The sequence below is a fragment of the Lissotriton vulgaris genome, chromosome 6, assembly GCF_964263255.1.
Source record: "Lissotriton vulgaris chromosome 6, aLisVul1.2, whole genome shotgun sequence".
NCBI lineage: Eukaryota > Metazoa > Chordata > Amphibia > Caudata > Salamandridae > Lissotriton > Lissotriton vulgaris.
In genome coordinates this window covers 68,103,506-68,127,448 of record NC_141694.1, presented here as the reverse complement: position 1 = coordinate 68,127,448, position 23,943 = coordinate 68,103,506, and the positions used below count along the sequence as shown (strand labels likewise).

The following is a 23,943-nucleotide window of genomic DNA, read 5'->3' as shown; positions in this document are numbered from 1 at the left end:
TCAACTGCCCAGCTATTCGGCAGTCTACACTGCGGCGGCCTTAGGGGCCAAGAGGGCGTAACTCGGCTCAGAAGGTGGTTACCACAGTCCCATCCCCCCCCCGCCCCACAATCCCCCACAAACACTCACGAACATCCAGTCTGCTTTGTCGTATGCTTCAACATCGGTTGGCTCAGGCCCCCCTCAGGCATCATACACAGTAAGCATTGACCATCTCCTTCATCAAGCCTCAATTATTTCCTCCGATGTCTGCGGCTTCACCACTGGACCCTTGGCACAATTGAGTTCAGATAGGTCAGTTTCTGAGCCAGTGATCTGGTCCTCCGAGTCTGAGCCCTTGCGTGAACAAGTTCTCATAGTACCCGATAAATCCACTACTGCTTGCAGCGCTGCCCTTCTTTCTTCTTTCGTTTGTGACTCTGTAGGTTTTCTGGACCGCTGCCGGCGCCTCCGGAGCCTCTGAGACTTCCGCACCGGTTGCCGACGTTGCTCTTTTTTGGCTCTGAATTTCGCCCCGTCCATTCCGGCCTTGTAAGTGTCCCACCACGCCCAGGCGTCCACTGACGTAGGAAAGAAGAGCGTCTTGCCATCCACCACTACCCTGAGCTTGGCTGGGAAAAGGAGCGAGTATTTTATGCTCTCCCCTCGCAGTTCTCGCTTAAGTGTTAAAAAGGAGGCACGCAGTTTCTGAGTTTCAAACGTGTAGTCAGGGAATAGTGTTATTTTGCTGTTGTCCACTTGGAAGGGGCCCATGTCTCTGGTCCTCTGCAATAGCCAGTCTCTGTCTTTATAGTGTAGCAGTTTTATTACCACTGGGTGGGGCGGCTGGCCTGGTCTGGGGGGCCTAGCTGGAACCCGGAGCGCTCGTTTTAACGTGAAGAAAGGTGAAAGACCCTCCGGCGCCACTTCTGTTGTCAACCAATTCTATAGGTATCCCACCATGTCATCGCCTTCTTTTTTCTCCGGCAGGCCCACCAAGCGCACGTTGTTGCGCCTGCTGCAGTTTTTTGCATCCTCCGCTGGCCTTTCCAGTGCTTGTATACGATCAAGCGCATCTGTCAGCCGCCCCTCCATGGATCTGTGCTCTGGCAATATTTCTTGCAGGGTGTCTTCTGCATCTTTAACCCTGTCTTTCATTATCGGCTCGCAGAAGCCCCAACTCCGTCGCCACCTGAGCTATATCTTGCTGCAGTGCATCTTTTGTGGCCATAATAGCTTCCAGGATACGGTCTTGTAACTGCTGTAGATCCGCAGGGCCCTGTGTCGTGCCGTCCGGTGCCTCAGAGCCTGCAGCCCCCTCCACTCTCCCCTTGGGCTTCCCCATCTTGATCTTTTTACCAGCAGACAGCACCTTCTTTGCTAACCCAAGGGGGGGGGGGGGGGGGGGGGGGGGGAGCTTTCTCTCCGCTCCTTTCCAGATAGTGGGATTCATCAGGCGCACTCTCCGGGCCTATAGATTAGCTAGTTCGAGGACTCGAGCTGTGTCCGATACTCTTCAAGCGGTGGTTCGTAGGTGTCGGTTAGTGCCAATGTTCCAGCGACTGCTCAGCGCTATGTCGTTTCAGCTTCTAGCTCTGATGGGTCGGTCCCATGTCAGGCCCACTCAGCTGTTCCCTTCCGGATTCGGCCAGCCCCGGTGCAGCGATCCGCACTCCAATATTTTTTCCCGGTGGCCGCTCCTCCATGATCCGAAGGATCTTCCAGTATCCCACTCTCTTCACTCCGCTCTCTGTGTGCGCGGCCTCAGGCCATCATAGTGCTCGATCTCGTGCCCCTGTTCCAGTCTTAAAACCCGCTGGCTCCTGGGCCCTCCAGCTCCGTTACAGTCCGGGTCTTACTGGTAGTTAGTATCAGGTCCCCCCGTTGTTATCCTATGGTCCCGCAGTAGGCCATGCAGCTTCTGACCTCACTTGCCCAGGTTGTGTCCTCACAGTGAGCATCCTGCCGTCTAACCCCACCCCAGGCCGCGCTAATGGAGCCAGAGCCGCCGGCAGCAGGGCCCCGAATGAGCTTTGACCCAGGCCCCTCTACGGGGCTCTCCACGCTTTCAGTTTGGTTAGCACAAGTAGTCCCAGCGCCAAAGGAGGCACAGGCAAACCCAGCGCGGCCCGAGTCTTGTGCTCTGGCCACCGTGGTGCACCAGCAGGGGATATTGCTCACTCGGCTATCACCTGCTGCCTTCCGTCCATTCGTGGCCCTGTCGGGCCCTTCTAGCCCCGCCTCCGTTCTTCGGAGAATTCTCTCCCTGTTAGGCGAGTATGCCGCCCATCCCGCAGTGAGGTCCGGGGCAGGGTTTCCGCCGTTTTTTGCGCTCGCTGCTCTTCTGCCCTGCCGCTACTCACGGTGATGTGCCCGGCTGCCGATTACCGGGGCGGCCGCCATCTTGTCCTCCGTGACCATAAGCAGTCAGCGGCCAATTCCGCTCTCAGACGCAAGATTTAGGATCACCAGTCTCCGTCTCTGCCGGTGCCCGGGCGGACCTTGATGAAATGTTTTTATGATTAACTGTGTGTGCTTTTGCTGAACTTTGCAATGAACTTTGCACATCCCCTTTCAGTTACCCTGATCTCCGTCGGTCCCCGGTCCGTCACGGATGTTAGTGCCGCTTGAACAGAGGGACGCGACTCCGCCCCCCCATTTCAGATAAAGCGTGAGGGGAGGCCGGTCGCGCTGGTGTGAGTAACTCGAGCACTGCGCTGGTGGCGAGAGGCTTTTTAGTTAAAGAGAGTCTGGTTGAGTCAATAACCGCTCGATTTTAAGAATCCTTGATGAAATGTTTTTATGATTAACTGTGTGTGCTTTTGCTGAACTTTGCACTGAACTTTGCACATCCCCCTTTCACTTACCCTGATCTCCGTCGGTCCCCGGTCCGTTACGGCTGTTGGTGCCGCTTGAACGGAGGGACGCGACTCCGCCCCCTCATTTCAGATAAAGCGCCAGGGAGGCCGGCCGCGCTGGTTGAGTAGCGCGAGCACTGCGCTGGTGGCGAGAGGCTTTTTAGTTAAAGAGAGTCTGGTTGAGTCAATAACCGCTCGATTTAAAGAATCCTTGATGAAATGTTTTTATGATTAACTGTATATGCTTTTGCTGAACTTTGCACTGAACTTTGCACATCCCCCTTTCACTTACCTTGATCTCCGTCGGTCCCTGGTCCGTCACAGGTGTTGGTGCCGCTTGAACGGAGGGACGCGACTCCGCCCCTTCATTTCAGATAAAGCGCCAGGGAGGCCGGCCGCGCTGGTGTGAGTAGCGCGAGCACTGCGCTGGTGGCGAGAGGCTTTTTAGTTAAAGAGAGTCTGGTTGAGTCAATAACCGCTCGTTTTTAAGAATCCTTGATGAAATGTTTTTATGATTAACTGTGTGTGCTTTTGCTGAACTTTTCACTGAACTATGCACATCCCCCTTTCACTTACCATGATCTCCGTCGGTCCCCGGTCTGTCACGGCTGTTGGTGCCGCTTGAACGGAGGAACGCGACTTCGCCCCCTCATTCTCCTCACTTCCGGGTCCCTCCTCCTTAAAAGGAGATGGGGGCATGGCTGTGCAGCGGACGTGTGCATATATATATTACCTACTGGCGGTCGCCAGTAGGTATATATAGTTAGGATTTTTTCTCTATGGGATTTCTGAAAATTCTATGTCTAATAACTTTGGCGTTTGTGGACGGAATCGGCTGAAATTTTCAGGAAAATGGCACATTTTGTTTCTGAGCAGCTCCTAGAAATTTGGGGGGGTTTCGTCAAGGGGGGGCTGAGAAAAAAGGGGGGTCCCAAAACGCGTTTTTCCCATGTTAATTTCCATAGGGCGGTTGGCCTCACTTTTAGCTCGAACGGCTGAATGGATTTGCACGAAACTTGGCAAAATTGTAGGGACTGTTAGCCCGATGTGCCTTTGCTAGGTCTCAATATATGTGCTTCAGTGGATTTTGAGAAATTAACGTTTAAATCAAGATATATATCTGTAACAGCGCTCCGGGCAGCGATCCGGTTCGCGTACTTTTCGCTTATCGGAACTTTGCGATGCGAAGCTGATTGGCTCTTCGGTGTCTGTCAACATTCTAAACAGTCCGGTGCGGCCGCCATCTTGTCTCTCGGTAGGATCGAGAGATAAGAGGAGGCCAAAACAAAGGGGGAAATTTCGATAAGGGGGCCTAGTAGATCCTCCCTGACCCCCTAGGTTTTATGTGGAGGTTGTAAAAGGTTTCTGCAGGGGAAAAAAAAAAATAAATAAATAAATTATTTATGCGTGGTGAGCTCCTAGTACGCGAACCGGGTAGTGCTCTGGGCAGCGTACTATAAGGATAAAAGAATGATAGATTTTTTTAATACTGTATGTTAATTATTTGTTGTTTTTGTTGGGTTTTTTTTGTTTTCTTTATTTTTTTTTTTTTTTTATTATGATTGTGTTTCATACTTTATTAAATTTTCTAACATTTCATTGTCAGAAATGTCATAATTTATTATAGGGTGTAATTGTTTTTCATTTTGAAGCAGGTTGTCTACTGCTTCAACACATTGTAGAAGTTCGTGGTCTCTACTGTCATCCATAAAGTCATCAAGTTTGTCTTGGCTGCTCTCCTTCAGTTCAATTGAAAATGAAACTTGTTGTTCGCCTTCCATTTTGCCTGAAATTTTGAATAAAAAAATATATATTAGTAGAGATTGGGCACTGTTGGGATTAATTTTAGATAGGTAGTTTTTATCAGTGAATTTTTCTTTTGGCAGTGTATAGTATCAGAGTGGAAATAGGACTATAAAAAAGTGTATGTAATTTAACGAAGAGAAGCCTAACTCAATTCATAACTATAACAGAGAAGTCTATCTAAATCCATAACTACTACAGAGGGATAGTGTATATGTATCAGAAAAAGTCTACCATATCAAGTTATAGTGTACAATATACTTCATTTTTAAAAATAACAACTTACCTTCAGAAACAAGTTGAAGTCTTAGGTAAGTATTGAAATGTGATGTACAACAAGAAGTAGCAGTCAAAATGGCTGTGTTTTCTTCTCTTCCTTTATATATATTCAGGTATATAACCAATCAAATATCAGGTAATAAAAGTAGAAAATGAAAGTAAGATTTTTATTGGTTGTCAATTCCAACACTTCAGATGTGTTTTGTGAAGTAATTTACCTCAAGGTATTTAGAGAGGTCTACAGGCTTAATGGCTAAATGGAATTTCAATCAAATTTGTGAAAATGAAAGGGATTGTTATGTAGTATGAGTTAATCTATATTTGGTGAGAGTGTCTCCAGTCCTTTTTCTTTGAATTACTTTCCCACCTTTTCTTTGGGCCGCTTCCCGGGAAGCAGTTTAGTCCGCGAACTAGAAGCATAACGGGAGTCCACCATTTTGTGTTTCGGTCGAATTAACATATAAAATGGAGGTTACATAATGTTCAGAAAGGGTAGAAGGGGACACGGTACAAGTATTTTGACCCCCCAGGTTTTCTGAGGGTGGCTGAGGAGGACCATATGTGCGGAGAAAAAACATTTTTAAAATAATTTTGGGCGGTTAGCTTCCAGTTCGCGTACCGGGTAGCGCTCTTTGAGCGTAGTTTGTTGAAAATTACAGAAATAAGTTAGAGAAAAGTATTAATTGTGAGTGATCAGATGAAGGGTAGCTCTGAGAAGAGCTTTTGGGTTTATGTTCCATTTAGGTACTTATAAGTAGGTACCAATGCACAGTCTTAAATTCAGAATGAAAATTCTGTTGCCCTCATCTGAGAAGTGAACTCCATCTCCTCTGTAGATATCTTGCATGTAGTAACGCAAGTTATTATTGTACAGGGAGCCCATTCCATGGTCTCTCATGAAAGCTGAAACAGATTTGTTTACATGCTTCCTCGCTTTCTCAATTTGTGGACCAAATTGTTTGGACCACCTCCATTTCTGTCTTTGGCATATATTGGAATATACCAAGGCAGTTTGAGGAAAAAGTGCCATTAATTGCTCAAAGGTGTCCTTTAAAAGCATTTCCAGACCAACCCCAGTCATAGTGCCTAAATCATTTCCTCCACAGTGCACTATTAAGAGGTCAGGTTTTGGCAAATGCATAAAGGTTTTCACCAATGGTATCAATTGGTGACATTTTAATCCTCTTTGGCCCAACCATTTAATTTCCACATCCTGTAAATTGAGGTTGTGTAAATTTCTGTTGTCAGCATACCTTTGAGCCCAGTGGATGTAACTATGTCCAACAATCCAGACGTTAAACATGGTGGGAGAAGGTTGTGCTGCAGTCAGATGAAGTGTGGTAATGAAAGGGCAGTTGAAACAGTAGGAGTTTGTAAAGAAAAAAAACTGTGGATTTCCAATGCTAATTATTCATTAGCAGTGATTGGCGCATTTCTATTTCTGAAAACAGAAAGTTAGGGTGCATGGATGTGTTCTTGAAACATGTAATTTCAATGGTCAAGGAAGAAACTTTTAATGAAAGATTGCACTGGATACGCAGGTGCACTGAGAGTTCAGAGTTCAATTGAAACATTGTTGAGTGAACTTGCAAACATGAGAGGTCTTTCAGGAGGTGGTTGCTAAGCAAAAAAAAGGCAGAGAGGGCAGAGGGGGGGAAGGGTTTTGATTTGAAAAAAGTGAGGGAAGAGTTATGATTGGCTAATATGAGAGATATGTGAAATGAATATCTGTATTTCTGTGCTTTCAATAGCTGCAGCCTCTGGAGTGCATCCTTTTTCTTCTGCTGAAGACAATTTGGTGTATTTCTGAGACTGTTTTCAAAACTCAAAAAGTATTTGCTAAGGTGAGAAAAGATTTATTTATTTTAGATATAGAATAGAATGATTTAAGGAGAAAATGATGAAGAAAGCTGTGTTTTTAAAACTGTGGCTTTGTCTATAGTGATATAGAAATAGATTTTGTTACTTTGAGAAATTGTATTTGCATATTCGGTGTAGGATTCTGGCATGTAGTAACTCAAGGTATTGTTGTATATGAAGCGCATTCCATGGTCTTTTATGTAAGCTGAAACAGATATGTTGTTTTTAAAAACCATTTTGAAAACAATTAAATTTTGGATATGTACTGTTAGAGTTTCATAGGTTGTTTTGGGTCATATTTATAAGGCATTTGAGTGTCTTTGATGTTATTTTTTCATTTTTAAATGGAAAGCATTCCTCATGGGGCAAGTGTCTTGTAAATACGTTCTCACCTGCGCTTGGCAAATTTAGATTTTGATTATGGGAGTTACATAGCCATGTTAATAATGTCGGAAAAATGGTGCTAGGGTATTCCAGAGAACGCTTTCGTGTGTCTCAAGGACATTTTCAGTCATTTCCTCTTGAATGCAGGTATACAATTGATTTATATGCTGTGTTTAAAAACTATTCTTTTCTATGATGATATGTTTTCTCTTTTAAATGGAAAGCGTTCCTCATGGGGCTCTGAGCAGTATTTAGTCATGTTATTCAATGGGTGGTGGATAACATGGCTAAGAGCATTTGCTGAATAATGCATGAATATCGTTGACTTTTCAGCGTTATTCATGCATTGCGACCGTTTTTTTTCGCATTTGCGAGCAGTTCTTAGCCATGTTATCCAATGGGAGGTGGATAACATGGCTAAGAGCATTTGCAGGATAATGCATGAATATCGCTGACTTTTCAGCGTGATATTCATGCATTGCTACCGCTTTTTATCGCTAAGGAGAAAATGATGAAGAAAGCTGTGTTTTTAAATTGTGGCTTTGTCTGTAGTGATATAGAAATAGATTTTGTTACTTTGCGAAATTGTAATTGCATATTCGGTGTAGCATTCTGGCATGCAGTAACACAAGTGTGCTTGGCAAATTTAAATTTTGATTATGGGAGTTACATAGCCATGTTAATAATGTCCAAACAATGGTGTTGAGTAGTTTTTAGCCATGTTATCCAACATGGGCTTCGATTGGATTTCCACAGAGCATATTATGGAGCCCATTATCGCCGCTTTATCAGCCGTTTTCGGCCAATAATGCGACGATAATTTTAGTGTACAGGTTTGATAATATTTCCCTACATTCGCAGGGCTAGGTGATAGGCTGAGACCAGCCTGGCATGTAAAATGGCTGCCGTGCACGACAAAATTGTGGCATTGTAAAAAAGGCAAATTGGCGCAGTCATTGTGTCTCAATAAAAATTCATTTATAACAATGTGGTATTTTATCAAGCCTGTGCGCTTCAATTATCGCCGCTTTATCGGCCGAAAACGACCGATAAAGCGGCGATAATGGGCTTGATAATATGCTCTATGGATTTCCAATCGAAGTACATGCTAGATGTGAAGACATCTAAAATGGGCTTCGATTGGAATTTCACAGAGCATATTATCAAGCCCATTGTCGCCGCTTTATCGGCGATAATTTTAGCGCACAGGCTTGATAATATATCTCAAAAGATTTTATCGCACTGAGAAATTGGTGGTCAACACTTCCTGATTTCCTTCGAATCGAACGTTAACAGACGTCACGCAGCAAAAATTTAAAAAAAGCTCACGCACAGCCGCTGGAACACATGTATCAACATATATGAGACTCCTCAGCCACTCTCAGAAAATATAAGGAAATAGGATACGTCTCCCGCACCTCCTTATTCCTAGTAATTTAATTAAAACGACGCACAAAATGGCGTATTCTCGTGCAGTTTGCGGACCAGTTCGGTGTTTGGGAAGCGGTTCTATCGTGAAAAATATATATTTTTTTATTTTCCTCAGGGGACCCTTTAAAAAATTCCAACAACATTCCTAGGGGGTCAACTGGGGTATACTTTGCCCCATTTTATTAAATTTCCCCTTCGTTTTTCACCTTTTCTTCTCTCTCGATCCTACCGAGAGATAAGATGGCGGCCGCTCCGGACTGTTTAGAATGTTGACAGACACTGGGGACCCAAGCAGCTTTGCATTGCTAAGTTCCTTTTCGCAGGTGGGAGCGTATTTACAAGAAACTTGCACCATGAAGAACGCTTTCCATTTAAAAAAGAAAAATAACATCATACTCAGTCATATGCCTTGATTTGCTATGTTAAATAATAAGAAGGGCATTAAGTTTTTGATGACTGTTATTCATTTACTGTTTGGTAATAGTGGTTATTAACATTTTTTATTATATTTTTCAACAGATTCAACTGCAGATTCTTTCCTAGTTTGGAAAATGCCTACCAAAAATAGAATTATAAAGGCTCGAAAACGTCAAAGACAGCACGGTGATGTTTTATTGCAGCAGTCCTCTTCCCTAAATACTTATCAAAACACCAAGAAAGCTCCGGGTAAGAGCACAAAGTCTTTCTTAAAAAATATTTGTAGTAAAAAAAGTATTTCTCGCCCAAATGTTTCAGTTCAGAAAAAGAAGAGTAATTTAAATGGAAAGAAAAGACCCATGAAAAATGTTACTGGTAGAGGAAGAGATAACTCTGTGCATGATAGTAGAAGGAAAGAACAGTTTAGGGACATTCGACAACGAATGTTCCGTAATCGGATAATAGTTAATTTATTAAGAAATATTAAGAAATGCAAACAGAAAGCGGCATTTTATAAGAAGAAGAAAAATGTCGAGAAAATTATTGATCATGCTTTTGAAATTAAGCGAAAGTTGTTTATTTTGGTAATCAATAGAATTAGGAAACTAAGCAAGGTTATTTCTGATTTTAAAACAAACAGTAGATGGAAGAGAGTAGTAAATCGTACTAACTTTTGTGAAGTTTTTTCCGGAGAATGGATGCATAGTTCAAGTTCTGAGGCATTTTTTAATGAGGAGAGTTATTTTCAAGATAATGATTTGGTGCTTGCAGTTGACACCAGTGGTCGAGCTTATGAAGTGAAGGATGGTTGTCCAGTTGAAAAAGAACAACTTGTGACAACAGAGACAGAAGAGGCGCTAAGTGATGAGGTTTTAGGAAGACGTCCTAAGGGTCCTGTGTACATTTGGAAGTGTAGTTCTATTTGCAGTGTGCGACAGGTTTCCATCAATTTGCTTTGTGATTTTATACGGACATTTAATAAGAAAAGTTTGAAGCAGAAAATGAAGTTGTTGCAAGATTTAGATCCTTGCAGAGTGAGACAAATAACAGGTTTGCGTGGTCATTCACTGGCTTGTCTTTCCAGGAGAGTATGCCAGAGTGTTTTTCATCATTTCAGGATGCTAGCAGTGCATCATAATAAAGTGAGAAAATTAGTGAGAATGTTGTATTATGCAAAGAGTCCAGCAATTATGCTTAAACAATTATGTGCTGCTCTTTTGCATGGTTCTGAAATAGATGTGAAGAATATTTGTGAAGAAATTGAGTTTTGTTACTTTAGTAGTAAAGATGAGAATGTTCAAATTGACCCTGAAGTAGAGAGTAATGTGGAAGATAATGTACAGGTTTACAGTACAGATAATTTTCAGAAGGAAATTGCCACGTTTCAGATGAAATCAAGTGAGAGGCCTAATTTCACTTGTGTTTGTTGTCGACGCACTTATTATAAGAATCAGACTAAGGTAGTGGATTTATATGCAAAAAGTGAAAGGGAAAATAATAGTGAATGGAAGGATTTTGCCACATACTTGATGGTAGAAAATTATTTTGATTTGGGATCGGATCAACGTGTGTGTACTTATTGTTGTAATAAATTAAACCAAAACCAGATGCCTGCTAGGGCAGTTCATAATAATCTTGAATTGGTTGAGATTCCTTCTGAATTGAAGGATTTAAATACTTATGAATCTATTTTGATTCAAAGTATTCATCCCTTTCAGGCTATTGTAAGAATGGAGCCAAAGACAGGGAAGTTGCCTCCAGCAGATTTACAGAGAGGATTAAAGGGAAGAGTTGTTTATTTGCCTTTAGATTTGAATAAAAACATTAACACAATTGGAGTAGAAGAAGTGGAAGAGGAACCTCTGGTTATCTTGGTTAATGGGGTTCCGACAAAGAATAAGAAAATATGGCAAGATTTAGTGGATGTTAGGAAAGTCAAAAAGGCAACAGTGTATTTGAAGAAAAATAATAAGTATTATAAGAATGTGTATGTTGCAGAAGAGGAAGTAAGTGATGAAGAGGATAGCGATTTGTGTGCTGGGCAAATTGAGAAAGTAGAGGCCTCTAAAAGTGAAGAAATATATGAACATTATAGTGTTCATCCATTGCATTCCAAGGAAGTCATGGGGAATGCTATTGAGTTGTTTCAAATGAAACAAGCCAAAGGGAGTCCCATTAGTGTTTGGGAGGAAAGTTTGGAAGCTCGGTGTTTCCCACAGCTATTTCCCACAGGTCGAGGAGGAAGATATGATGAGCGATCTCATCAAATTCCTGCGTCTGAATACCGGACTTTACGATTGTATGGAGAAGATCCTAGGTTTCGTCAATGCATTCCCTATTTGTTTCATCTCCTGTTTGAAAGCGATCTGTCTGGACTGTCATATGCAGTGAACCACATCTTGAAAAGTGGTATACAGATGCGAAATATCTCGGCAAGAGACTTTATGCATAAAGTCAATGTCCAAGACAGTATTTTGGATTCTCACTTAATTAATCTCATGGCGTGTCAGCGTGGTACTAATGAGTACTGGTATCATCGTCATGGTGATTTAAAATGTATGCTGAGGAACTTAGGAACTCCGACATGGTTCCTCACTCTGAGCTGTGCCGAGTATGGCTGGGAAGACTTACTTGAATTTCTACGAGAGGCAAATGGAAATATTGAAAACATTGAATTCAAGACACCTGGAGAACTGTGTTCTTTGGATCCTGTGAATGTATGCAGGTACTTCAATCATAAATTTGAAGCTATGATGTCTTTCATCACAAATAAGAAGAATCCACCTCTTGGAGAGGTGTTGGATTTCTTTTGGAGAAAGGAGTACCAAGCAAGAGGTGCTCCTCATATACATATGTTGTTGTGGATCAATGATGCTCCTAAATTTGGAACAGATCCCGATGACTTAGTGATGAATTTCATAGAACAGTATTCTACGTGTGCTGTTCCAAATGCAACGGAGAAGAAAAGCCTAAGAGAACAAGTTCTACGTTTCCAAAGCCATCGTTGTGGAAAGTACTGTCGTCGTAAATTCAGAAACAAGGACAAGTTCTACACCAAATGTCGTTTCAACTTTCCACGGCCGGTGATTTCTAAAGGAAAAGTGAACAGTTTGATGTCTTCACTACGACATAATGTGACGAGGAAATCACCCAAAAATACATACAATTTGAAAAGGAACGAAGAGTCCAAGTACATCAATGACTACAACCCAGTGATTTTGTCCATGTGGAATGCTAACATGGATATACAGTTTGTGGGTGACAACTGCATGGCTGTGGCTCGGTATGTGACATCTTACATCACCAAAAAAGAAAAGACAGAACTGAAGGATATGTGGGAGGACATATCCCATGAAAAGAGCCTCAGCAAGAAGTTGTATAGTTTCAGTCTGAAGATGTTGTCGCATCGAGAAATCGGAGCTTACGAATGTTCAGATCGATTGTCTTCAGCAAGTCTCTATGCCAAATCTAGGAGTATCGTTTGGGCGAGTCTTGGTCTTGCTGCAACGCGAAATCGAGTTCTAAAACCTGTCCGGGAAATTGAGTATTTGGCGGAAAAGGAGCCAAACAGTACCGACATTTTGAAGACCAACATGTTGGATACATATTATCCAAATCGAAGCAGTCACCTTGAGAATGTTTGTCTATATGAGGTTCTCCAAAATTATATATTCAAGAGGAACATCAAAGAAGATATTGAGAAAGGAGTGTATGCTGTAATTGGAAGTGAGGGATGCCTGGTCAAGCAAAGAAAATGCCAATTAGTAAACCATCGAAAATTGAGTGGTGAATCTCCAGAAAGAAAGGAGTTTTTCTATTTAGCACTTTTGCAACTTTTCAAGCCTTGGCGTGCAGAAGAGGAACTGCTTGGAGATTTCCTATGTTACGAAGACTCTTTTAATGCAGCCAAGGAGTCCATAGAATGTCCTGCTTTTCCTAAATATCAAGAAATGCTAACTTTGGAAATTGAGCAGGAAGCAACGATTGCAGCCGAGATTGCCAGAGACAGTTCTCAGGACAGTCAGAGTTCTGTTTCATTGAGTCAAGATCCACTTGGAGGACCTATTATCGAAAATGAAGCTGCCACTGCTATGAATGAAGTGGAAAGAGCCATGGCACATGCTCAGGAGGATTCAGTTAACTTAGAAGACTTGGAAAAACAACTCAACGTTGAGCAGAGGAAAATATATGATGAAGTTACCAAGGAAATTGAGCACGGATTAAGTCATGAGAAGAAAGAGTGCTCATGTACGTCGTTGAAGCCTGTCCGACTGTACGTGAGTGGAGAAGCGGGAACTGGAAAGAGTTTCCTCATTAAAGCAATTTCTTGTTATTTGCAGGAAAGGACTAAGTCATCGCTGTCTTGTGTTGTCACCGCTCCTACTGGACTGGCAGCACATAACATTAAAGGTATTACTTTGCATCGTCTACTGATGCTGCCGGTGGAGCATGACAACAAATTACAATACAACAAGTTATCTGGAGATGCTTGCTGTGAAGTTTCAAGAGTCTTGAGGAAAATGAAACTACTTATCATTGACGAAGTAAGCATGGTTTCCAATGTCATGCTTGCCTTTGTGCATTTGAGAATGCAAGAAGTACTTAAAACTGAATATGATGTGTTATTTGGTGGCAAACACATCATTGTTTTCGGAGATCTTCTGCAGCTGACACCAGTAAAAGGTCAACCTGTGTTCAAAATACTCACACATGAAGATACCAGGAAGTGCCTAGGGAGCATTGGCAACGTCAATATATGGTTAAACTTCAATTATGCAGAACTGCATGAAAATATGCGTCAGGCAAAGGATGAAGATTACAAGAATATTCTACAAGATATTAGAATTGGAAAAGTGACCGAGCATGGGAGAGAAGCTTTAAATGCACGATTACTGTCAAATTTATATCCCAAACAAGAGATTGTGCCTGAGAATATTTTTCAGAAAATTACTGAGAAGAAGTCCGGGATATGTCTCATGCCAACTCTTGCAGAATGTGCCATCTTCAACAATAAAATGTTGAATTTAGAAAAGCAAGAGATTGTGAAACTTGAAGCTATCGACAAATTAGAGCACATGGGATCAACAATTATTTTGTCAGACAATTTGAAATCAAAATTGGATTCATTAGAGAAGACTATATCTAAAACAGCGGGTTTTGAAAAGACTTTGAATGTGTGTTTAAATTGTCGAATCATTTTGAGAAGGAATTTACATGTAGAAAGAGGTCTAGTAAATGGATCAATGGGTAATGTTGTTGATTTGGAGAAATACAAAAATAGAGATGGAATCGAATTTTTAAGAATTAAATTTGATGGCATTGAGGAAGTACAGCAAATTGGTCGTTGTTCTGCTAGGTTTTTGCTTGTTAAAGACTTATATGTTCGCCGTAAACAGTTTCCTGTTTGCTTGGCATATGCGGTGACAATCCATAAATCGCAAGGTTTAAGTGTAGACTGTGCATTGGTGAATATTGGCAGTTCTGTGTTCAAGGAGGGTATGGCATATGTGGCATTGTCACGAGTTAGAACTTTATCGGGATTGTACTTGATTGACTGTGATGTCACAAACATTTGTGCGGATCTAGATTGTGTTAAGGAATACAATAGGTTAAGAAGAGAGTATGCGCCACATTTGCCTCAATATCCTTTGTTTGAGAAACGTGTGGTAGGCCAGAAACGCAGAAATATCAGTAATAGTAGGGAGGTTGTTGCAAAAAGACTAAAAGTCAATGAACCGAAAGTTGTTAGCAGAAAGAAAGTGGATTCTGTTGAAGATGTTGTCGGTTTTCAATTTGAAAACAGTTCTGGTGTCAACTGCTATGCAAATGTAGTGGTTAATGTTCTCTTTTCACTAGAGAGTTTAAAAGAACAGATTGTGTTCAATTCGGAGCAAAGTTTATGCTGCTTGTTGAATTCTGTGTTAGAGAAATGTAGCACTGATCGAACAAAAGTAGAAAGTGTGTCTGAAGTTCGTTATCTGTTAGATGAATGTTCAGGTCAAACAGACTTCTCTGAAAATAATCAGCAAGATTGTCAGGAGTTTTTAATGTATATGCTTGATGTATTGCAAGATGAGGGTGTAGATGTAGATCACCTGTTTGGGCTTTCTTATCAATGGCAGCATGACTGCGAGAACTGTATGGTATCAAGTACTACTAGTGTAGACTCAGAAAGATTTATATATTTAACTTTGCCAGACAGTAAATCAGTGTCCTTTAATAAGCTAGTAAATGCAGCGGATCACAACATGGAGTGTAGCCAATGTAAATGTGATATGATGTCAACATTATTTATACGTAGATATAGCCAGTATGTCATTTTAATGATCCAACGATGTAGGCCTGATGGATCAAAATTGTCAACTTTAATAAAAAATGTTGTGGCTTCTCAGCTGTCAATATCAGGGAGGACTTTTGTAACTGTAGCAATTATCTATCATGAAGGTCCATCAACAACATCAGGACATTATACAGCTTACTTAAAGTCTGGAAACGGCTGGTCATTCTGTAATGATTCCGTTGTAACTTTCAAAAAAAAATTGCCGTTTGACCTTAAAAATTCTTACCTGGTGTTTTTAAAACCAAAATTTTAAGTAGAGGGAATGTAAGTCTGCAATGCTGTCTAGATTAAAAATCCAACTATATAAACCTGATGCAAGTAGGTCTGCTTCATAGTAAGCAGTATCAGTGTCATAGGAAAAGGAGAACATGAGTGACAAAGAAGAGTAAGATATTAGTAGTCCAGGATTGTGAAAATAATCTCAAATATTTTATTTTTGAAAGTTGCGAAAATAGAAAATGTCGGGATTTGATTGGAAGAAATATAAGACTTGCGAATCGCGGCAACATGATTTGGCCTAGTGGAAACATGTGATAGAATGAGAGAAGTTTTTTTTTCTATGTAACATATTTTACGTATCGATGGAGGTTTTCTTTCAGAAAGTGGCGGGCTGAAAATATTTATAGCACAACAGAGTGGATGCTGTTTATAGGAGATCATTCGACGTCATTGAAAGTAAGTCAATTTTAAGGAGTTTTGAAATCAGATTTCTTAGGTTGTATGGGTTTTTTAAACACAGTCATTTTGATTGTGTTTTTTTTTCCCCGCTGTTACATGATGAATACCTTCAAGTCACTGATTTAAGTGAAATTTGATACATTCTGAGAACAGCAAAAATAAACCATTTAACATGTATAATTAATGTTATGGTTTTTGTACTTATGATATACATTTAGAAATGTGAGGTACATATGGGTAAGCTGAGTCTTCTGTAAGTGTCAATTTTAATGCTTACAGTGCTGTACTTCTGGGTACTGGTTTTTTTAAAAAAAAGAAAAGAGGCCTCACCTCAAAGAAAGCTCTTGAAAGCACACATCTTATTTGCATCCTAAAATAATCATTTTAAATGTTAGACACAATTTTATGATGGTTTCACATCTCTTTTGCGCTGTTATGGCATCACTATTGTGAACATAAGCAATGCAAAAGAAGCATCATATTTCAAAATAGGCCTCATTTCATCAGCATGAAGATACTGTTTGTTGAAAATAAATATATTTAGGATTGTGTAGGGGTCGTAGAGAAGTAGAGGTTTCTATAAGTGTCAAAGTTGTTTAAAAAGTGTTTCTTCTTGAACCTTTTCCCTTCTTTTTTCTAATTTTTAAATACATGTTTTAATATTTTTGGAAATGTTTGTTCTCTCTTTTACAGATTGAATGTATGAAAAATTTTCTAAAAAAAAATAAAAAGAATTATAAGGTAAATGTTTTCTACTTTTTTAACCTGCATTCCACTGCTGATGATGTCACTGACTATGTTATGAATGATGTAATAATTGGGCATATCTGTTATTTCGTTAAAAAAACGAACAGTAAGTTTAAGGATAGGAAACAGAAAGTTATGTTACAAAAAAGACAGCTATAGGACGTAAACAAAAAAAACTGTTACTCGCAATCCACTGCTGATGATGTCACTGACTATGTGAAAAATAGTGTAATATATGACATGATCAGAAGTGAATTGCGGGTCACAGTATCTTTTCTTTACTCCCTATAGCTATCTTTATAGTAACATAGCTGTCTGTTTTCTTTCCTTATACTTACTGTTCCTTTTTTTAAAAAAAAAATTTTGGGTGCGCTCAAAGTTCGCGTACCGGAGTGCGAACTGGGAGCGAACTAATAGAAATAGAGCTTGGCAGAGTTCAAAGAATTCTACCAATTTTTTTTAATAATGGGGAGGTAGTTCTGAAAAGAACTTTTTTTTTGTTTTTGTTGTTTTAAATTTTTTTTATTAGTTTTCTGAACATTTTTTAATTTTTTTTGTTTTTTTCTGAACATTTTGTATTTTTTTTTATTTTTTGGGGGGAGGGGGGGAAACAAAAATGATTCATCGAAGAGGGCTCAACAGGAGCAACAAAAAAAAGAAGAATTTATTTTTGGGGGCGTTTTGGACATACATGATTTTTGATGGCTCTAATGATAAGAGTTATACTACTTTCGCGGTAGCATAATGTTTGATTGCACCTCACACAAACTTGTTTGACTTCCCCCATGTCCATTTGAATATTTGGGATCAGCTCCCTTGCTTCAGGTCCCGTAACTTCTGGCACAACCGATCTTCTGGCTATTGCTGGTGAATTCTGTTGTTCGTCTCGAAGCTGAGCTGCACTGTAGTTATTTGGGTGCCACCTGCTCATGTGTCTGTGCATAGTGAAATTCCCATAACTATATTTTTTATCCGTGCCTCTAGAAAGACGTTCATCACAGATTCGGCAAAAGACATACCTGGCGTTCACTTTCTTTTGCCCTGGTGGAAATTTGAAAAATTGCCAAATGAAATTTTCCTTCCTGTTGTATCTCCTGGGCTCCTCAGGCAAATATTCAGACTCTTCCTCCTCTTCCCGCTCTTCCTCTTCTTGAAAGATTGGTTGAGTTGGTGGTCCTTTCTTTCCATGAGGAGGTGGAGGTGGTGGTGGGGGAACACTACCAGAAGCAACAACAGAAGCCATTTCCCTGGATTGTACAAAGGTCTTTCTCTCATCAAGATGAAAGTCAGAGTGAGGAAAGAAGGAGGGGTTTTCATCATTTGGGAAAAGCCAAAGTTCTAAACCAATGAAAAGTGTTAATTTTAGATCACATGACCTAGTATTACATCATTAGGAAACCAAAAGTGAAATGAACTAATGAAAAGTGTTATTATCGAGTCACATGACCTGCTGTCTTTACGTTTCACGCTTTGCGCCGCTATCCAATCCGCTTTCGAGTCCGCTCACTTGGCGCGTCGGATAACGTATTACGCGACAACGCAAAACGTCATGATAACGTAACAGTCACGCTTAAGGAGCGATTACCAGCTCGCGCACCAAGTCGCGGCTTTGAATTCAGCTAACGGGAAGCTGACCAGTTCGCGGACTAGGAGCGGAACAATTTTTTTTTTTTAAAATGTATAAAAAACATGTACAATATATTTTATGATTTAAAGAAGAATATATTTTACAGATAGAAATATTAGCTTTCAAAAAACCATTGAAATTCAATGAAAAAACCATAGGTTATACTCCATATATAGTTAGGAATTAGCATTTACAAAACCTTATTTTACTCGCATAAAACCATTGAAATTCCATATATAGTTAGATGCGCTAACTATATATCGCGCACCCGCAATCCACTGCTGATGATGTCACATATTACATCATTCATGACATGGTCAGTGACATCACTGATGACATCACTGATGACATCTCAAATGACATCTCAAATGACATCACTGATGACATCTCAAATGACATCACTGATGACATCACTGATGACATCTCATTTGACATCACTGATCACATCACTGATGACATCACTCATGTGATAATACAATGAACCTCTTCAGACTCTAATATAACCTTACATACACTCAGTATAAACAGACACTCACAGACTGTCACTCATCCATGGAGTTACTCACACACCTAGTCAGTCATGCAAAGAATCAATCACACCTCCTTTTCCTCAACTATACAGTTATACACACCTTACTTATTCAAACATATTCTAACACATATTTACTCTCTTATACAATCCCTGATACAAGCTCACAGTGATCCATACAGCCACTCACACATTCACTGGCTCTTATCCACAGTTATTTATATATGTCAACTCTCACATGTATTGCGTTTTACATACGTATTTACTTGCACATGTAGCACTGAGATATCCATTCACTCACCAATACACTTATGCACACAGTCAACCGCCCATATAGCTGTTTCCACATGCACTTTTGAACCCATACATCTAGTGTATCAACTGCTCACACATCTATGCACAGAGTCACACACCTCCCAGCCACCCACACACACACTCAGCCTCCCATTCAAATACTTGGGCAACCAATCAATAACCCATATAGCCACTCTTATAGCTACTGATCAACACATGCAGCAGCTTACACAACAACAGACATACTGATGCACAAATTAAGACAGTTTAGTCACTAACCCATGCACTCAGTGAGACACATTTAATCACTCTTTCATACAGTCAGTCATGCACCTACTAAATTCTTCATCCAGACACTTATACATCCACTCATTCTTCAATATGTAAAACATATTTAAACTTTACAGAAACATAGTCACTGGATGTTGTCACCAGTGATGTCATCAGTGATGTCACTGACCATGTCATGAATGATGTAATATGTGACATCATCAGCAGTGGATTGCGGGTGCGCGATATATAGTTAGCGCATCTAACTATATATGGAATTTCAATGGTTTTATGCGAGTAAAATAAGGTTTTGTAAATGCTAATTCCTAACTATATATGGAGTATAACCTATGGTTTTTTCATTGAATATATATATACATATCATTTCCTTAAAAGAAACCTTTTATTCTTTATATTCTTTTATGTGTTATCTTTATTAAAACTGCCGACATTGGCGTTTCTTGATTCACCTAAGCCTAGGGCTCGAAATGCATCGGGGTGACCTCTATAACATCATGCTACAGTTTGATTCTCAACTAATGTAATTGTACAGCCACTTTGAATTGTTCAACTCTTGGATTGAATTTGGACCATATGAAGTAATATGATTCCAATTACAGATTGAATAAAACTTCAAATATTCAGTCATACTACGTTTGGACATTTGAAATGTACAAATACAGCTGCATTTAAGTTTGCATTCAGGTGTGCTCAAGTTTCTACGCTTACACACGTAAGGCATCAAATTATCTTTATTAAAACCCCAGCCGGTTTAATTTAAAAATACGTGAAAATTTAAAAATACAAATTACTATCAACTTCACATTTAGATCAGATATCAAAAAGCAAATTCATAACACAAGATACATTCCCATAAAATGTTGATATTCAAAAGTTAAAAACCAATAGGCAAGTGTTGACGCAGTCTTTCGTTGAACCTTGTACAATCTTGTCACCGTCTTCAGGACAGTTTAGGTATGTTCACAATTAATCACTTTCTAATAAAACATTTTCTTTTTCTGAGGTACACAAGGTTCAATTTTTTTCTTTAAGAATGCCTTCATACTGGTATTTTTTTCTTACTAACTATCTATATATTGGTAAATCCCGTCCTTTGTGAGAGATCAGTAATTTACAAGTAGTAAGTCAATGTGTTAGTGTGCTGGAGTCAGCTTCCCATATGCATTTGCCTTTAGTATATGGTGAGATCAACACGTATTGGGTCCATATTGCAAAATGGACCGATTTATATGTCCTAAGCACTTTTGCATTAATTTTAAAACTTAATATCAGAACGTGGTTAGTAAGCTCTTCTTGTGAAAAGTGTCAATTCTACAGATGGATTAATTAATATTTGAGGTTTGGATGAGAAAAGGGAATTCTTGTTGTTTCCAGTAATATATCCCATCCCTCTTCTTGATATTGGGGGTGACTCCTTGTTGAGTTTTACACTCACTGGGCAGTGGCAGAGGAAAGGGCCTTGGTTAAGGAAGATGCCAGAGGGCGGAGAAGACACCCCATGGCAGGTCCCTGGAGGAAGGTCCTAGAGAACTGGGAGCACCTCGAGAGATACCAATACTAAAGACGATGATGAGCCCAGTTCACACTTGGATAATACTACTCATGTAGAATTGAAGGGTAGGAGCAAGAATTGCAAGTAAATTGACCCCTCGAGCCACACTGCCCTTCCCCACCCAACCCAGAGTGACAGGTTTCCCACCCATATTGCCTTTAGAGGCGGAAGATCGGGTCCTCGGCTCAGAGTCCACCACTGGGCTGACCGCCACACCCCACACGATGTACCGGACAAGAAGCTGACCTGCCACACCATCTGCATTGTTATTTGGCTTACTGTTACCTTTCCTCTTTCATAATGTAATTTTTCCTTTTTTTTCACATTTTGTTGCTCTTCTTACTTACCTCATATGGCATTACCCTCCTGAGAGGCAACACACAACATACCCTCCCAATGCTGTGATCCCCTCTTTCCTACCAGACTGTATTCAGGTGTGAAACACACATAGCAATGAAAACTAGGACCAATCCTTGACTCATCACTCCCAGCGGGATTAAGCTTCAGGCCTTCTTCCGGTGACTACCTTGATGGTATAAATGTGCATGTCTATGACTTGAATGCCATCTGATGTCATATGCGTTTTTTTTTTTATAAATGGATAAAGGCTTGATAACTGTTTATGTGCGACTTATATACTGGAAATGAACTGCAAACATTTTGATTGTATACTTGTATTCCAATAAAAATATGGTATAAATATTATGTGTGTGTGTAACCACAACAACAAAAATGTTGGATCTACGCAGGACATACTAGGCATAGTGATGGACCCTTTTAGGTGGAATGCTTCATCAAAGGGTAACCTCCTCGCACTATGAAACCTAGTCACAGTGCCGACTACAAACCCCTCTCTGAGAGGAAGGAGCTCAGGGATGTTTTAGAGAGAGGTATCCTAAATACCTTAGATGATCTGATGTGTGATGAGGAGTGCAAAGCAAAAAAAGAGTGTGGAAATTAAAACTAGCTCCAAGGTACGCAAAAGACTTTATTAGGGCATCTCTGGGCCAGGATTAAAAGCCAAGCTAGAACAAGAGGGAATTCAAACTGCTTTAAGGTCAATGGTAAGTTGGCATGTTTCAGCCTATTATCTTCAACAGAGGTGTAGCAGCCTTCTTCAGGACCTGTTATTGAAGCTTCTGCAAGGTAATGTGCTCACATATACAAAAAGAGAAAAGAACACAGGTTTTATACAGAACCGGTGGTCTTTGTGGCAGTCCACATAATAGAGGATCCACTGACAGTTTGCCTGAATAAAACATATATTAATATATATATATATATATATATATATATATATATATATATATATATATATATATATATATATATATATATATATATATATATATATATATATATATATATATATATATATATATATATATATATATAACATATTCATTACATCCATCAATTCAATTAGCAAAAAAGCACTAAGTCAACAATAGTATGTCTATTCCAGAATCTACTGGTAGCTCTGGATCTTTTTTAAGACTTTACCTAACTAATGCTAACCTTTATCTATGTATAGTATAATGCACCCACATAGTGAGAAATGTGGCATCCTCATAATAAAAAAAACAATATTGTCCCTTGGAAAAGGTTTGTGGGCTGAATCACTAATGTTGATTATCATGCCTCAACTTTCAACACCTGCCCTTCCTCTCTTCACATCTTCTTATATACATTTCCACTTGTGTCATAGGTGATTGCTGGTTGCTGGCTGCCTTGGGATGTCTCACCCTCAATGAAGACCTTTTGCATCGAGTGATCCCTCCTGGGCAGGTATTCCAGGATGGTTATGCTGGAATCTTCCACTTCCAGGTACAGTGTTTGAGAGCAGAGCATTGTGGGCTGAGGAAGAAGGTGCTAAGACCCAATTTACTGTACATCTTGGCCAAAGGGATTTGAAACATTATGCAATGAGGCCGCTCCATAAGCACTCAATGTGAGATGGACCACTATGTAAACCCCCTGCTGTGTGGAATGAACTTCTGAGACACTAATTTAGTTGTTCCATTCACAGGGCTATCATTGAAGCCCTGCGGCAAATAGCTATCAATCACACCCTCTGGGCAGTCGCCCCTCTTGTAATTTTAAATTGTTAGCATTTACCTTAAGTTAAGGTAAGGTGTGTGTTTATTGTGGACTCAAAATTGTGAGCAAGTCTGATTCTCCCTAGGTGCTCTCAAGAGGAGGGAGGTTCTATACCAGAGATTTGTATTTGTTATGTTTATGGGGTCAAATAGGGCATTTCCCAGCACACTTTCAACCTGTGTCCAAAAAGGCTATAATCTAGAGTATGTGCGGCTACTTACTTAGGCTGAAATTCCCAAAGGGACTTTGGAGGCAGGGGGTCATGGGGGAAGGGGGTTTACCCAAGAAAGACAATTGGGTCAAACATTCATTTTACAGTCTAATTGCCCGGAAAATGGGCTAAAATACATAAAAAAAAGCTCGGACTGTTAATGTACTAGCTTCAGTACGCTACATGTGGCTTGCAGGCAGCAGGTTTTTCCAGGAAGATAGTTCAATGAGTTAATGTAAGTTGCTTGCAGAGATTTTTGTGTAACCTAAAGGTCAAAATGACAATCTTGTTAAAATAGCTGAGTGGTGTATGTGTCTAATGCAAACACCTGCATGCAACCATCAAGGCTTGACCTTGTGTAAAGCTGTAAAGCTATATTCGATTACCTTTTTTTTTAATAACTTTTTTTATTTTTATTTAACAACCAAATCGACATTACATATCACTTTACCACATGAGAAGGACACCATACTTCTTTCCAATACCGGAGCTCTACAACAGAGGTCAGAACACCTTAAAAGCAGATCTAAATCAAGGGGCTGCAAGAGTCTTGTCATCAAGTA

The 23,943-nt window shown here is 40.2% G+C and overlaps 1 protein-coding gene across 2 annotated transcripts in view; it reads left to right on the top strand.

Moving 5' to 3' along the window:
- Positions 1-23,943, top strand: part of LOC147706797 (calpain-1 catalytic subunit-like) — an 861,968-nt gene that overhangs the window by 398,628 nt on the left and 439,397 nt on the right. For both annotated transcript variants that reach the window (XM_086925930.1, XM_086925929.1), the window contains exon 3: positions 22,778-22,896. In XM_086925930.1, coding sequence (XP_086782056.1) covers positions 22,778-22,896 — 119 coding nt within the window. The remainder of the gene's footprint in view (positions 1-22,777; positions 22,897-23,943) is intronic.